The sequence below is a fragment of the Chrysoperla carnea genome, chromosome 2 (assembly GCF_905475395.1).
Source record: "Chrysoperla carnea chromosome 2, inChrCarn1.1, whole genome shotgun sequence".
Lineage (NCBI taxonomy): Eukaryota > Metazoa > Arthropoda > Insecta > Neuroptera > Chrysopidae > Chrysoperla > Chrysoperla carnea.
Window position 1 is genome coordinate 39329392 of NC_058338.1, and position 18329 is coordinate 39347720.

General features: G+C 29.0%; 1 protein-coding gene across 3 annotated transcripts in view; it reads left to right on the top strand.

Annotated features, from left to right (window-relative positions):
* Nucleotides 1–265: 265 nt before the first annotated feature.
* Nucleotides 266–18329, top strand: part of LOC123293901 (kinesin light chain) — a 72754-nt gene continuing 54690 nt past the window's right edge. For all 3 annotated transcript variants that reach the window (XM_044874894.1, XM_044874891.1, XM_044874893.1), the window contains exons 1-2: nucleotides 266–468; nucleotides 577–656. In XM_044874894.1, the coding sequence (XP_044730829.1) occupies nucleotides 619–656 (38 nt within the window). In that variant the 5' untranslated portion in view covers nucleotides 266–468; nucleotides 577–618. The remainder of the gene's footprint in view (nucleotides 469–576; nucleotides 657–18329) is intronic.

The window sequence follows — 18329 nt, forward strand, 5'->3', positions numbered from 1 at the left end:
TACTTAGATCTAGAAGTTTCTATATCAATTTTAGTAAGTTGTGTGCAGCATTGAAACTGGTAAATAAGGAACTTTTTAGTAAATTTAAAAATTATTTAAGATTTAATAGAAAGAAACAGGAACAAAAAATATTCATATTTTAAAAGTTTAAATTTGCCGCTACTTGCATACATACACAAAACCCGTACAAAACCATTTGTGCAGGTTTGTGTCTGAAGTTCGTCTCAATTCGTGCACCTCGTGGGCTATCGTATTGTAGTGGTTGTGTTAAAATGGTTTAGTGCTCTGTCAAATCTATCTTTTGAAGAATAAAAAAATATAAAAAAAGACCAATTAATTTAAAAACAGTGTTTACAAAATTAATTATAATTACAAATTGTCTTAAATCTCTCATTTCTTCATATGTGTGAAGAATTTCGTGAAGGTTTTAATTACTATTAATATAGTTTCGCCATTTTTTCCATAAAAGTAAGTTCACACTTTTTTAATGGTCTATTATTGAATAAAATAATAAAATATTTGTCTGTATTATTTTACAGTAATTTTCAAATAGTTATTATATATTGTATTTTGTAGGTTTGCAATGGTTCATTAAAAAGAGCATTGCAATAATTCCTTATGGTGGCTGTTGAAAAAGCTATGGATGACCGCACACCGTAAGTTTTAAGAATGTTTTATTTTTAACCAAATTGATATGCAGTGAAATAACTGAATTTAAGTAAACAATGAGTATTTAATTTATGTCAGATTTGACGTGTGCTTAAAATAATATAGCAACCATAAATAGGTTGCTATTTTTAATTGTTTAGTACGCATACGTACATCAATTGACACCAAATTTAAAAAATATATTTACATCTGAATCATATTTTTAAGATAGATATTAATTTATAAATGCAAAATAATTTCAAAGACTATTTTAATATGCATTTCTTGAAGCCCAGTTTTGTGACATGGCGCTTATTTTCATACACCGATTTTTGTTTGTTTTAAATTTTCAAGGTGATTGCCAGTTTTTTTAAAATAAAACAGACCATTCAAAGTAATCAAAAGAGGTTGAGAGGGGATTAATTATTAATTCTTCGGCCACTAGCTCTAGTTGTTTTTTGACTTTAGTCTAGTTTCCAAATTAGAGTGATTTATGTTTAGTCTAGTTCATTTAAGTATGCAGTGCCATTGATAACGAATTTGTTGAGGTATTTAATTTTAAAATGGCTTTCGTTAAATTATCTAAAACTATAAATTTTTGGAGATGTCGTTTACACTATATTAGACCTACCATGCGTGAAATGTATACTCAATGTCACAAAAAATGCTCGTTTTAAAACATTCTAAGTGTTACTATTATAACATAACATATGATGCGTACGCTTAGAATGTTTTAACTGTGGCACTTTTTCTGACAGTGAGTGTATGTAAGATTTTTTTCTAAGAATTAGTGTTTACAGAATTAGCTGTACATGTTTTACGTTTAGAAACACTTTGAATGTTTTCATAATGTTTCATAAATTTTAAGTAATATTAAGTAGTAAAATTCAAAAATTTGATTTGTCGTCAGGTCTGATAGATTTAAATCTATTCATTTGTTTTTTATGAATATGAATTAACCTTTTTATGTAAAATACATCTTTACTGCTCCAAATAAGTAAATGCTTTCTCTTGTTGCATATGTAATGTATTCATTTTTAATAGCTCCATAATAAGAAAGAAAACTTTACTGTAAATAGCTAAATAGCTACTGTAAAGATTTGAATCGATAGATAAGGTTATTTGAATCTTTTCTGTATCAGTGAAAATTGTTTTATACCATTTTTTACAACCATGATTGTTATAATGATATACCGTTTAATTTTATCATAGAACGGTATTAGCCTATAATATTCTGCCCTTTGCGATGACATTGTCTTAGGAAGAAAGTCGTAATAATGATCACTATACTTATTTCAAAAAAAGTCAAATTTTCCAGTTATTTAACATTAATTAAATCTGCAATAACTCGGATAGTATAGACTTTTTGAAATACACTAAAATGCCACTTGATTGCTTAGATTTCATCGCTCTATCGATTCCCGTTTCAATTTATACTTTTCTACTCCTTGAAGGAGTGGTTACCACCATCTGGGCAAAAGCACCACTAGATACAATACAACTTCTAGAGGGTGAATAAAGCTTAATCCCAAATTTTCATCAAAATCGGTGCTATTGGTCACAATTTAGAGATTTCATCTTTTTTCCCTCGTTTATTGTAGTTTTATCAGCTCTGTCATATTTATTGATTGCATTTTTTGATGGCACCTATCATCAGCAAGCGATAGACATAGCAAGATCTCCGAATGGCTATGTCGAATGGGTTACACAGTCCTTGGCATTCGTACATCTTGACACATCGTGTTGAAAAAGCGGATGCAATTTTTTGGTTACATTAAATAAAAAAGACCTATTAAAAAATTACATAACCTATTTTAAAAGTTAATTCACGTTCCTTAAGCTACGTAAGTGTGCACTAAGAAAAGATTTTCGGAAATGACAACAATGCCGAGTTTCAGAGATATCGCTATATCGATATTTGGATCGATTTTAGTCAGTATCTCAAAAACTATTCGACCAGTCGTCAAATGCACCCGATTTTTGTACTTTTTGGGTCAAAATTACCTTATATACTGAGTTTTATCGAAATTGGAGATACAAATTTTTTTTTTCGATTTTTGTAATTTTTTTAAAAATACGCAAAAAAAATTTTTGTTTTGGAATTTGATGAAACTCGGTATATGGGGTAATTTTGATCCAAAAAGTATAAAAATCAGGTTAATTTAATGATTGGATGCAGAGTTCCTGAGATATCGCAATATTTGGGTCGATTTTAGTCCGTATCTCAAAAATTATTCGGCCAGTCAAGAAATACACCCGATTTTTGTACTTTTTGGGTCAAAATTACCTTAAATACTGAGTTTTATCGAATTTGGAAATAAAAAAAATTTTTCGATTTTTTGCAATTTTTTTAAGGGGTACCCCTTTGAAAAAATCGAGAAAAACGCAAAAAATTTTTTGTTTTGGAATTTGATGAAACTCGGTATATGGGGTAATTTTGGTCCAAAAAGTATAAAAATCAGGTTAATTTAATGATTGGATGCAGAGTTCCTGAGATGTCGCAATATTTGGGTCGATTTTAGTCCGTATCTCAAAAACTATTCGGCCAGTCAAGAAATACACCCGATTTTTGTACTTTTTGGGTCAAAATCACCTTATATACTGAGTTTTATCGAATTTGGAAATAAAAAAAATTTTTCGATTTTTTTTAAGGGGTACCCTTTTTTGTACCCCTTTGAAAAAATCGAGAAAAACGCAAAAAATTTTTTGTTTTGGAATTTGATGAAACTCGGTATATGGGGTAATTTTGGTCCAAAAAGTATAAAAATCGGGTTAATTTAATGATTGGATGCAGAGTTCCTGAGATATCGCAGTATTTGGGTCGATTTTAGTCAGTATCTCAAAAACTATTCGATCAGTCGTCAAATGCACCCGATTTTTGTACTTTTTGGGTCAAAATTACCTTATATACTGAGTTTTATCGAAGTTGGAGATAAAAAATTTTGTTTCGATTTTTGCAATTTTTTTAAGGGGTACCCCTTTGATAAAATCGAAAAAAAACGCAAAAAAAATTTTTGTTTTGGAATTTGATGAAACTCGGTGTATGGGGTAATTTTGATCCAAAAAGTATAAAAATCACGTTAATTTAATGATTTGATGCAGAGTTTCAGAGATATCGCAATATTTGGATCGATTTTAGTCAGTGTCTCAAAAACTATTCGACCAGTCGTCAAATGCACCCGATTTTTGTACTTTTTGGGTCAAAATTACCTTATATACTGAGTTTTATCAAAATTGGAGATACAATTTTTTTTTTCGATTTTTGCAATTTTTAGGATACCCCTTTGATATAATCAAAAAATCGCAAAAAAAATTTTGTTTTTCAATTTGATGAAACTCGGTGAATGGGGTAATTTTGATCCAAAAAGTATAAAAATCAGGTAAATTTAATGATTTTACCTATAGAAAGTTACAATGTCAGCTAGTATCATGGGTAAACCTTCATTTATATGCCTTTATAAATCTTCAACAATTAACTTAGTCACCCAGTCAATTGTTTATTTTCACTTGTTTCTTTTTAAATTACAACTCCATATTTGCCCAATTCAAATTGATAACAGGCTTAGGTTAAACACGATTTTTTTTATAAAAGAACTCTTGTACCCCCAAATATGCTGCCATCTAGTTTTTAATTGACCGAAGTACTTTTCCCAGAAAAAAAGTAGTTATTATGGTGACGGAATCCTTTTTTGCGTCTATGCATGTGCTACAACTTCTTTGTTCCATTTAAATTTCGCTCGAAAAATTTTTCTTACGTTTTTAAAACTACGCTCCATTAAAAAAATAAAACCTAAATAATTTGCTTTAATATTAAAATCTATAGTTAAGATTTTTTTTCAATATTTTATAAATATTGTATGTATTATAAATTATGATTGAGAAGAAATGACTTGTCAGATCCACTAAGCGAAACATAATAGTACGGTCATGGCCGTTAATTAACAAAAGCATGAAAAAAAAATTAACTATGTGTGGAATTACTTTACTTTCTATGCAATCATGTTAAGACGATTCATTCTTTGTATTCGTTTTAGCCAAATAGAATTTTTATATCTAAGCAAAAAAAAAAAATTACTTAATTATGTAATTATAAAATGATTGATAGATTATTTTGGATAAGTGTGGATGCTGTTTACATACACGTATGTGACTACCAGAAAAATTAATAATTTTTGTAAATTGTAAAAAATTGTAAAAAATGTTCCTTATAAAAAAATAAACAACTTTTATTTCAAACATTTTTCGGAAATATCACTGTTTACCAGTGAGGGAGCAAATTATTTAGTATGTATTACATGGGAATATCAATCATGTCTGTGTGACTTGTACCTATGTTTGGCTATTTAAAAACAAGCGATTCCGTTATCAAGACTCTATACATGGAATTTCAACAATTAACTCAGTCAGTTGTTTGGTTTCACTTGTCTGTATTCAAACTACTAAAGCCTCCTCATCAGTCTCGCGAAGTAGCCCGAAGTCGGCAAAGCACGAAAATGCGGTTGTGATACTTGTGCCTGGCCAAAAGTATCACATCCATATATATCACGTCAGATGGTTAATTTCCCTAATACGCAAAATCAGATTTAAGATCTCCAAGCAACCCCCTCTTGAATGAATGAATAAAAAAAAATTTAGTGACACAAACTTTTGGGTCAACCCTTAACTGCACTGGATTATTTAGAAATTTTTCGGGAAATAAGTTTAAAAAATCCGATAAAGATAATGAACATTAAAAATTAGATCACGAAAAACGTTTATCAATTATTGTAAGTTATTATTTTGCTCAAAGCCTCTATGATTTGTATATTTTTCATTAGTCGCAAAATTTTAATGTTCGTGATGACCTTAAACACCGAGTAAGTGTCTACTTGCAAGAAGTAGATGTCCCTGTAGGCACAGCGTAAATTCGACATAAGTATACACTGTAGGTTTTTTCGAATGCAGTATCTGTTTTACAATTACACATCTTATGTTTTTATCCGCCAGTTATCCTACTTGGATAATCCTATGACTATCTTCTCGATTTATTGTTAGGTACAAATATAAATAACAGTAGCTTACTTTTTACGAATTAAATCTAAGCGATTTCTTTCTGTACCATTTTATGTTATTAACAATCAGATTTATTGATTTATCATTTAAGTGCTTTACCGGAATCGAAAAAAAATTATAGCCTGAAGATTATGTCGTACACAATTTATTTCTTAATACGAAAAATGAAGCATCTACGTTGCCACCCTCGCCAATCATTTTCATTCAATAAAATTAATTTAGTTTTAACAATTAAAATTATTCGTATTATTATGATCTAAGTTCTTAAAAACGCAGTTATATAATGAGCTAAGCCGATCTATTCAAAATCTTGACCTTATTCACGCCTGGCTAGAAATCTTAACTTAGTAACTTTTTCTCCTATGTTATAAAATGCATTTTTGTCAAATATTAATACACAGATTGTTATACAGTCAAAAACGGTTATAAAGACATCGGATATAACCACGAATTAGTTATAACGACGAAATTGAAAGGTGGCGCCTAAATCTCGGCTATATCAATCAATATTCATTGCAATTATAGGACGACATATCCACTACATCAGGCATGGGCGAGTTAATTTAAGTCGAAGTCACCATTCCTATAACTTTATTGTGTGTCATAAACTTTATTGCGTGTCTCTTTATCTAAGCCCGCATAGCTTATAGAGGAGGAAGCGAGACGAGTATACGACTCTTCTACCTGTCTCAGTTTCTCTAATAGTAATGAGATAGGTAGAAAAAAAAAAGTTGTCTCTCTGTTTTACTCGTATTTTAGGTTGTCACTGCCTTACTCGTATTTTAGGTAAGAAGTCTGAGGGACTTCTGTAAGTCTTGTTTGCCCATGCCTGCTCTACAACGACAAACGCATGCATATATACATTCTTTTCTCAGTGAAACAAAACAATATCATAATGCTATTTTGAACTCTGTAAACTTTAATTTGAGCCTTATTACATTTGTGTTGGCCTTATCAACTCATATATACCTAGCGATCGATTGTCATTTGAAATAAGAGTATTCAAAGAGTAACTGTAGGCTGATATGTGTACATTGTGTAACCGAAAATTGCATTTATCATCGCTGGCAACAGAATCACTTCTTAAGAACAATTGATAACCTCGACATAGGAAGTACAAGTAAAAAAAACGTAATTTATCCTCAAGTTAAAACACAGATACCAATCTCTGTGCCATTGATTACTGCTATGTCTGCAAGTCTAACATATGTAATATAACAACACATATGTATTATTTGATTAACTGATTGGTTGAGAGAATTTGATACTTAACAAAGACAATACTTACTCAGTTACTCTTTTTAGTAACATCACAGCAACTTACTTAGTGTGCTTACTGCTTAGTATTAGTAGCATGACTCATGGCCATAATTTTTTTTTCATATGAATTTATTAAATATTTCTATGTATGCTATTGTATTGAAAACTCATCAAAGAAATTTAATACGAAAGAATACTTACGATTTTCATTAGAAAGAGGCTCTAAATATGCGTAAATATACTCTAACTGTGTGCATGTGATATTCATGTGTGTATGGATTATGTGCATAAAAAAGGTTTTACTTATATGGTGAATTTATTTATATAAAAAAGGTAGGTTATGTTTTGTTATTAATTCATCGATGAATGATATCATATGTTTAGGTGGGTTATTATAGCTCTTATCAGATATGAAAAAGAAAGTAATTATATGATTGTTATCGTTTTTAAAATTATCATTTTATTTGATTGTTTTTGTTAAATTCGAAATAGGCTTCAATTGAAATTTAATCAATACTTAAATTATGTAAGATTTATCTCAGATACGTGACTTTTTAAAAAAAAATTACTTTGGCTGCATTTTTACTGTGCAAAAAATTAATTTTCTAAATGTTCTGTTCTGAATTAAACTATTATTGGAATTTGGTTAATAGCCATCAATGTGGCATATCTCTTAGGAGAATAATTACCGCCATGAACCAAATTAGTGACAACTAATATACCCTAAGAGAAAAATTGTGACATGACAGTGTGACTAAATTAGCGCCAAGTAACATATATATCTTTCGGGAGAATAATTACTGGCTTGAAAGTGTCACCAAATAAGAGATGAGTAATATATCTCAGGAGAATAATTACGTTTTGAAGGGTGGTGCGATTACATAAGAGACAAAGTAACATATCTCTCAGGAGAATAATTACTGCCACGAAAGTTACACCAAATTAGGGATGAGTAATATATCTGAGGAGAATAATTACGTCGTGAAAGTGCGAATAAATTAGCGGCGAGTTGCTTTTATCTTCGGAGAATACTGCCGTGAAAGTGTCATCAAATATGTGACGAGTAATATATTTCACTAAGAGTATAATTACCGCCGTCACCGTGTCATCAAATTAGCAACGTTATATATCTTTTAGGAGAGTAATTACGCCGAGAATGTATCACCGAATAGCGGAGAGTAACAAATCTCCGAGGAGAATTATTACCCCCAGAAATTGTAACCAAATTAGCTATTCGTATATATATATTTCAGAAAGACAATTACACCGTGGAAGTGTCACAAAATTATGTTTACTCTATATCATTAAAAAAGAACTAGTTAAAATATTCTAATTGTTACTAAAACATTACATTTGATGAGTACATTTAGAATGTTTTAACCGGTGCCACTTTAATGAAATCGAGTATATGTGGAAAGTATCCCTTCGGAGAATAAATACGATTAGCTTATTCATGTTGATGATTATTAAATTGTAATTGTAAACAAGTATATTTACGAATTATCTCTTCAACAATAATGCTATTATTTTTATATCGTTGTTAAAATTAAATTTCTTTAAATGTCCATATCGATTCTGCTTGGTAAATGTCAACCGTTATATCTGTCCAACATCCTATTTAATACCTAGACCGCTTTGGTATAAAGAAAGACAAATTTGTTAAAGCGAAATCGAAGCGTACATAATTTTTCGATAAATGGTAGTAAAATAGAAATTTTTATATTTTGCTGAATATAATAAACAAAAGTTAAAAATTATAAATTTTACATATTTATCATGTCAACCCTAGTAGCTTAGTTGGTTAAGGCGTAACCTCATCCGTTCGCGGTATGCCTAGGGCAGCGGGTTCGATTCTCGCCGTCACAACAAAAATTAATTTAATTGAAAGTTTTGATTTTGATTTAAGTATCTACCTTTGTGAATTTTCTTATTAATTTATTATTTTATTTTATATAATAATACATTTACTGTCAAACAATAATCAGGTAAATATCATAAAAATTCTATAAATAATCACTGATAAAACTTTATTTTTGTAGAAACTTTTGTTTGACTGTTGATAAATTAAATTATCAACACCCAATTGTCTGTGGGCAAAAAACTATTATTTAATTTAGTGAAGCAAACACGAAAAGGATAAGAACTAGCTCATCCATTCTTTATATCTGTCAATTCACTAAAATACAGTGAAGTAATAATGTGTTCGAAGAAAATTTATTACGGTTAAATCGAAATGTATATAGGACGATTTTCATTTAATTTCTTTCATCAAACCAAAATGAATGCAATTTATTTTTTATACCATGTATATATGAAATATACATAGTATATTAAATTTAGTCCCAAGTTTGTAACGCTTAAAAATATTAATGCAACGAAAACAATTTTGGTATAGGTGTTCATAAAATCACTTAATTAGTCTATTTCCGGCTGTCTCTCGTTTGAGCAACATAGGTCAATTGGGTCTTGGGTCCGTAGGACCCTTCTTGTAAACCGTTAGAGATAGAACAAAAATTTAAATGTAAAAAATGTTCCTTATAAAAAAAAAACTTTTGTTTGAAACATTTTTTCGTAAAGATCACTGTTTACCCGTGAGAGCGCAAATTGTATAGTATGTATGTTATGGCTATATCAGTTATATATGTGCGACATGTATGTATGTGTAATGTGACAAAGTAATCAACACTTTCTATACATGGTATTTCAACAGTTAACTCAGTCAATTGTTTGTTTTCACTTGTTTTACATTTGTATATATTTTGTAAAGATTTCATTAACTGAAATGATCGTTAATGTTTCAAAACAAGATTGCAAATCTCGAATATTCAGTATAGACGAATATAAATGAAAACGAATCTAGTTTTCTAAATTGTGTATCATTTTTATTCAAAGACTTTTCTTAACGCAGTACACAGGTGTTGTTTGTACTTAGAATTAAAATGAAGAAATTGTATTTTTGTTGAATAAACTAAATTAATGATGATGTTTTTAAACAATGATTGTAATCATACTTAAATGAAGTGATGATGTAATTTTTAATAGCAACGGAGGTTGTAAAATTATTATATTTGATTAATTCAACCGACTTTGTGTATTTTTATATAGTTTATATATACAGACTGTTTCATTTATTATTTTATTGTAATACATGGTGATTCTCTTAAACGGCCTGTAGCCTGCACTGTTCCTAGTAAGTCTTTAGTCCAGTAAGTGTTGATAAAGCTACGACGGCCGTTTGAATGTTGAGTAAAAATTGCGGATTTTGTAAAAAAAAAAGGTTTTTAAATTTTCGGGTTTCGATGTAATAGAAGTATGAAATTGTAACTTGGCGCAAAAGCACTTCCAACTCTTATATAGTTTTTAAGCTTTGAAATGAGCCATAAATACCCATTAATGAAAAATCGATAAAATACTTATTTAAGCAAAGCTCTACTCTCTTTTGGTAAGTATATGCGGCTAAAATGCGTACTCATTTTGACAAATGAAAAACCTAATTTTTGATATAAAATCGTCGAATTGTACTCAAAATTAAAACAAGCGTAGCTCAGTCAAATATTGATGTATTGATACAAATAAAATACCAATCGAAAGGAAATTTAGTATGTAAAATGGTTTTTTCTAGAAAACGATAGCACTTCATATATTTTTTTCAACTATAGCCCGAAAACCAAAAAAGAGCTTTAAATTTCCGTTAGAGATTGGGTGGAGAATTCTCAGAAAGTACCCAATAGATTTACGTTTTTCGCTAAAAAACGCTAGTCCCACTTTTAGACAGATCCATACGAATTATTCGCCCATAGACCCAAATGAATTTGCATTTTTGCTGCACTAAATAAAAAGGCCAAATTTTCTGAAACAATCCTATCCGTATAAGTTGATTGAATTTTGTTTTAACGAAAGTTTTGTGTTAAGAAGGGATACATTAATTGCGTGATAATAATTTCATTGAATAATTATAGAAACTGTTCGGCTTATAACTAATTAATAACCAATATCGATTGCGTGCACATGCAATAAAATCGTGTGTTTAAAAATATATATTGATCTAATTACTTTTTAAATTTCTTTATGAAAATAAAATTACTTGACTATCAATAATTCATGTAAGAGTAAAATTAAATGGCACAAAGTTTATCAAAGAACAAAAGTTTATGACAATTTAATAGATTTGATGTCAGTACCTCATGCTTAGAAAGCACGAATTTTACTTCTATTTAAAGCTACATATATCTCGGTTCCAATACAATAATTAATTATGCGTTGTAGGCAGTTTAGTGAAAGTTATTTTCATCATCTGGTAATTTAATGTGTGGACCATAAGGGTCGCACTCACTTGAACAGCTTATTTAAATTATAATTCATATTATAAAACATAATATGATATAGTTCATATCAAAGACTTATCATTTTCAAGATGTACAATTTGATTATAAAGTTTTAATATTTTTGTTACCAAACTTAATTATCTTAATCTCTAAAGTAACCATATTTATTATTATAAACGTTTTTCTTATTTTTTAACCCCCGACGAAAAAAGAGAAGTGTTATTTTGATCGCTATGTGTGTCTGTATGCCTGTCTGGCACCACAGTTCCTAAACAGACGAACCGCTTTTGAATTTTTTGGAAGATAATTTAATGGGGGTGTTCTTAGCTATGTTACAAGAAAATTGACTCAGTTTGAGAGAACTACAAGGAAAAACTGCATTTGTCGGATAGTTTTTGTAAATTTTGTAGGGTGTAGTATTGTGAGCACAAATTATTTAATTTTATATATCTAATAAAATTTATATATCTAATATTTATTCAGAATGAAATATGATTCAAAAAATATTGTGTAATTAGGTTTTGCGAATGTTTAATGACATTTTATATTGTGGGCAATATTATATTTCAAGAAATTTGTTAAACAGATTGGAATATAAATAAATACCTATGTTTTTTTATAATCTCACACACTTCTGGGTTATTCTGTTGGGAGTTTTTGTTTTTGTTCATAATATTACACAATAGTTATTAAAGAAACGTTTCTCAAACCTATTGTAGTTTCAATTTCAATTCATTTGCCACGAATTTAATATCACATGTGCTTAATTCAACATCAGGAAGTATTTCATTGGCTAGTTCAATGAAAATAAAGAAGAAACATTTTGCATTCTATTCATTTTTGGACCAATAAAAAATTTTAAGCTTTAGGACAGGCATGGGCGAGTTATTTTAAGCCGAAGTCTCCATTGTTATAACTTTATTGTGTGAAATAAACTCAATTGTGTGTCTCTTTATCCAAGTCCGCATTGCTCATAGAGGAGGAAGCGAGATGGGTGTACAAATCATCTACCTATCTCAGTTTCTCTAATAGTAATGAGATAGGTTGAAAAAAAATGTTGTCTCTCTGTCTTACTCGTATTTTAGGTTGTCACTGTCGTACTCATATTTTAAGTGAGAAGTCCGAGGGACTTCCCTGAGTCACATTTGCCCATGCCTGCTTTAGAATTTGAGGGGCATTTTATTTATTTAGGAGTTTATTGCTACTATGAATTATGAACAGAAGACTATGAATTAGGAAATTCATGTCTTTATGTTTTGGAATCAAGAGTTTTTTAAAACTTGGAGAATTGAATAGTTCGATAATGGAAAGTTTCTAAATCGTATATATAAATTTTATTTCTTATATTTGTGAAAGGAATCTTAAAATAATGTTTTTTTAAAATGATTTAATCAACTTTTTCATATTTTTGTTTCAAAAGTTTTATCATGATTATATATCGTTCAGAAAAACTACATCAGCAATTCATCTGTAGTTGTCTAAAGTCGTCTAATGCAGTCTTTTTGCAACTCTGACGATTGTTACGTAAATTGAGAGCCCTGATCATACGCAGGTTATCTTCTACAGAATCTTCTTTTGTTCGTTATTATTGACCTTGAAATTATTTTAATCACCTGTACATGTTTTTCGAGTTTTCTGAATTATTAACTTGTATAAAAATCACGTAAATACTCAAACCACAACTTTTATAGCAAGAGAAGATTGAGATAATAAAGTTCGGTATTTTATCTCTTAAAAAATTTTTTGAATTAATAATTGAATGCGAATGGCCAATTGCTGGTTACTCATCTGTTTACACTAGGTCACTGGGTAACAGATATTCTTTAGTTTCAATGCGCAGATCTGTGAATTATAAAATCTTGAGTACGTCGAATTTTTCAGATTGATACAAAAATTATTGAAAGCCTCTCGTGTAAGCATTGGTAATTCCCGTCTTGTATTCAAACTTGTTCTACCTGATTATAATATGGGTTTTGCTGCAATGCAGTAGGTAGTACATATCATCTTCAATTCGGAAACTACTGTTGCATTTTATAGACGTTATCTTATCATTTTCACCGTCTAGTAAATTTCAATAATATGAGTTTAAATTTGTATGTAACGTTCGAGGCTGTACTATGATTAATATTAAATTGGAATACACAAATTTCGAGGTTTTACTAAGGTAATAAACTTTCATTTTCAATATAAATCTCATTGAAATTTGATCTTTCATCAGTAACATAGGTATGGGATAGTATCATAATCACACCTATATATAGCTAAAAGCAATTGTTTGTACTATCAAGTGTGATATATTTTGCATAGTTCGATAGATAACAAATTTTTTTACAGTATGACTCAGAGTTTTGGTTTTCTGTTTCAAAATTGGACTAAATTCGAAAGCTTATGTATTTCTCTGTAATCTCTATTCAAGTTTATTAATTAATTAATCTCTATTCAACTGTTCTTCTTGGAGATTCATTTACTTGCAATTTTGTCTCAGTTTAGCACTAATTTAGAACGCATTGTACTAGATCAAGCACCCAAATTAGTAGTATTAATTATCGCATAACATAAAAACTACTAAAAAATTATGGACAAATCGGTGAACCCATATTTAAACAAATGAAAACAAACAATTGACTGAGTTAATTGTTGAAATACCATGTATAGACAGTATTGATTACTCTTTCACATTACACATATACATGTCACACATGCATAACTGATAATCCCATATTAATACATACTATAAAATTTGCACCTAATTAGCGCCTTCGTGGGTAAACAGTGATGTTTACGAAAAAATGTTTCAAACAAAAGTTGTTTATTTTTAGATAAAAAACATTTTTTACATTTAAACTTTTGTTCTAGCTCTAACGGTTTACAAGATGAGTCCTACGGGCCCAAGACCCATTGACCTATGTTGCTCATTTACGAACTCGACCTCACTTTTTCGTCCTAAATGCGCTGTAAAAATTTCAGCTTGATATCGTGTTCACAGACGGACGGACTACCTAAAATGGACTAATTAGATGATTCTATGAAGAACTATACCAACATTTTTTTCGTAGCATCACTATTTTTAAACGTTGTTGGGACTAAACTTAATATACTACATATTTATATTTCATATATACATGGTATAAAAACATGTAAATCGAAGTAAGAATAGAACTAAATATATTATTCAGTCTCTCATATAATTGTTAATTGTAATTGAGACAAGCTGAAAATTTAAACTGCATGATTTTAAACATGTGTGTCCCCCTTTATTAATAATATTTTCCTTTACACATTCTGTAAGTAAAATGAATCATGTGAACATTTTATATCTACAAATAAAATTTTTTAGTATTATTCATGTAGATTTCACAGTAAAATTACCTTTGCTATAGTTAAATATTTTTCATTAAAGTTCTCTTAATTTTGTCGTATTAAATATCCAGTAATTTAAAAACATAAGTGACGCGTTTTTTTGATCATGTTTTTAAATAAAATATTTTGTATTTAATTTTTTTTCTTTATTTCGTGAAACTAAATTTATAATTAGAGATTTTTTTAAGATAGTATTTATTTTATCCGTTCAATGACGCATTATTTGAAATGTTTTAAATTACTGTGTTTTAAATTACTGTGTTTTAAATTGTGTGTAATTTGAATTCATATGTAAAATAAATTTAAAGTGTGCTAAATGTAAACAAAAATATTTGTGAAATAGAACAAAACAATGTTTTTTATCGCAAGTGTAATCTTATTAAAGTGTCGGTGTTTGATAACATAAACGGTACTGATTATTTAAAAATAGTTCACCTTAATTTTGCAAAGCTTAAAATCACTTACAATTTGGTTGATAATTTTAATATTTTATCCACCCTACTTATACAGGAAGGTTCAATAAGATATTGCCAGTTAAATTAATGACGAATTGATGATGAATTAATGACGATGTGTTTTAAGAATATAATACAAAGTAATATACAGGGTGGAACATTTCTTCTATAAACCTAAGTATCTCGTTTTGTAGTTAACCAATCAAAAAATAACTTAAACAAAAGTTTGATGTTGGGCATTATGTGCTGATACCAGATTGGATCTAGTTCCTCGGGTATCTTTAATAGCCAATTTAGATTCTTAACGGTAAGAGATAGAATAACACTTTAAATTAGAAAGTTGGCCCTCATAAAAACACTGTTAATTTTTGTGCTGAACATTTTTTCGCAAAACATTACCTTTCGGAGGAAATGCGACTTAAATATGTCATTATTGTATTTAATCAAAAAAAAAAAAAATCACTTAAAGTTTATCGATAATTGTAGGTCAAATTCACGGACACAGGTGAATGTCCTTCATTGTCCTTGATTATTTTTTTTTTAAGTCGAATTTTCCCCGAAGGTTTTTCGAAAAAATGTTTTGAACAAAAATTGTTAATTTTTTCATAAGAATCAACTTTCTAAAAGTTTTATTGTATATTGTACCGTTTAGGATCTAAATTGACTATTGAAAGAAACCCGAGGAACTTGGTCCAATGTGATGTCACAACATCATGCCCCCCATCAAACTCTGCACCTTTTATTTTTAGTTATATTTTTATTGGTTAACTACAAATCGAGATATTTAGGTGTATAGATTAAAATGGCCCACCCTGTATAATTTAAAATAACTTACTATATATAATAAAATATTACTCATATTATGTTCTTAAAATAAACGTCTTACCCATTTAAGTGGTAACAATTTATTGAACAACCCTCTATTATATATACGCAATATTTATAACGCATTTTTTCGATTATTTCAAGATCTGTATATCATTAGATATCTTAGACCTTAGATATCGCAGTTACAACTTGCTATTTGTGAGAATGTGGGACAAACGATTCGTGTTGGTTGAGTAAAATAATCCCCCGTCTTATCGAAAGATATCTATAAAGACTAGAAATTAAGTCGAAAATGGATTGGGATTCTGATTTAAACGCTACTCGTAAAAATTGGTGGAATTTCTTAAAACAAAAATTCTTATCTACTATGATAATTGTCATTGAAAATTTATTCGAAATATAACGATTTGAGTTTTTTAAACATTTGTGATCTGAAAGTGAAAAGTTCAGAAAGTGATCTAATAGCTCACTTAAAAAATCAGAGATCATTCTAACAAATCCTTTAGGTTATCATAGCGAATCCTTTAAATTAAATTCTAATTGTCTTAGAAGATGCCCTGAGTATTTACAGGTGGTAGTTTATCTTAATTTTTTGAAAATTCATTTTAAAGTTCAAACAAGATTTATTATTTATGAACATAAAGTAAAAATTTCTAATTTTACTTGATAGATAACCTTGCATTCAATTTAAGTGACCTGGTAATCAAGGTGTAATTTAACTTTTAAAAAGAACAAGAATTATTTTTTAATTTAAAAATATTTTTTTCTTAAAATATTAAATTTAAAAATCCATGATATTGAAAATAATCTTGCTCAATTCATTCTCAATTTAAATCAAAATATATATATATAGGTGATTTTTTTTTTCATGCTAATTATTAAAATAATAGTATTGAATATATAAAATCGGTAAAATCTTCTTATTTGGAGAAATGAAAAAAATGTGCCTTCGCCTTTTTAAAGGAATTATGTACTTATATATTTGTTGTTATTGTCAACCAAAATCACTTTTGATCGCAAATTTCCAGTTAAAAGTACTATTAACTAATGATTTTCAAGTAAAACTACTTTTGACCAACCTGTGCAGTCAAAAGTACTTATGCCTTTTTTCTGTTAAAAGTACTTTAGACTGGCTAAGAGTTTAGACTGTGACATATACATTTAAATTGGCGTTTGTGTGACCACTTCGCGCACGTGTACATTAGAAAGCAATATCAATTTTGGCAAGTTGGACCTTGTACAAAGAACAAATTCCAGCTAAATCAAATTAAAAAAAAAATTACCTCTTAGTTTTGTCTAAAAATTTGTTCTTACAAATCCACAAATCAAATCAATATTAGAGCTATATTTCAGTTAAAAAAAGATTTTTAATAATTTTAATCAAACAAATGGTAAACAAGTAACCATTATTTATATTATAATGAAAATAGTCGTATTATTTACCGGTAACACAAGTTGTAAACAAATTACTGGGTATAAATCAAATAATTATGTTAATGATTAGAATGACCTTGATAAAGGAATGCAAAAAAATTGATTTCAACAATAAAATAGACAATCATTTAAAGTATTAAATTAAATCCCGAGGATTATTCGATTTAATTAAGGGGATATTTTTCTACACGGTAGCACAGAAAAAATTTATCTAATTCATAAAAAAATTTTGTTATGTTTTTATTTTAATTAAGGAAAAACGCCAATTTTACAGAGTGGCCCCTCACTTTAAAGGTGTTGTCTGGTAAAATAAATGTGCATACATATCCTAAACTGTGTTTTTAAAAAGTGAATCGGATTGAAAATATCAACTCACGCTTGCGCCCACAAACATCTAAGTAAATACTTTAAGTACAGTCCCGCTTAAAAGATCAAACTGAAAATAACATTGATATGATGGATTAGAGGTTTGACCTTGATTGTTTGGACAGGTCCCCAACCTCATTATTTTTGAAACTGCAATGAAATCGATATGTTTACTTGCGGTAAAAAAAATACCAATCACACACAGTACACATTCCCTCTTTGTTTTATACATAAGAACGCCCATAAAAACTCACTTGCTTCATATATTTTATATGGCTTACGAGATAGTTTACAGTCGTTATACATGAAAAATGCGACTTGAATGAGTATCTTTGAACTTACATAATAATTAACTTTCAAACTGTATTTTATGATAAACAAAGTGGTAATAATATTTGTAATAGCAACTTTAAACGAAATTAGTTTTCCATATCATAATTTTGGCACACAACAATCAGTTGACTACTTCACACATGTCCATGACATTTGGACCTTGTTTTTCTGTTCTTCTTATACACACATAATACCTTTTGTAAGAAGACGGTCGGCTAGTCCCAGATGATGAATCATGGTTTGACGTAGATGACTGTCTCTCTAAGCT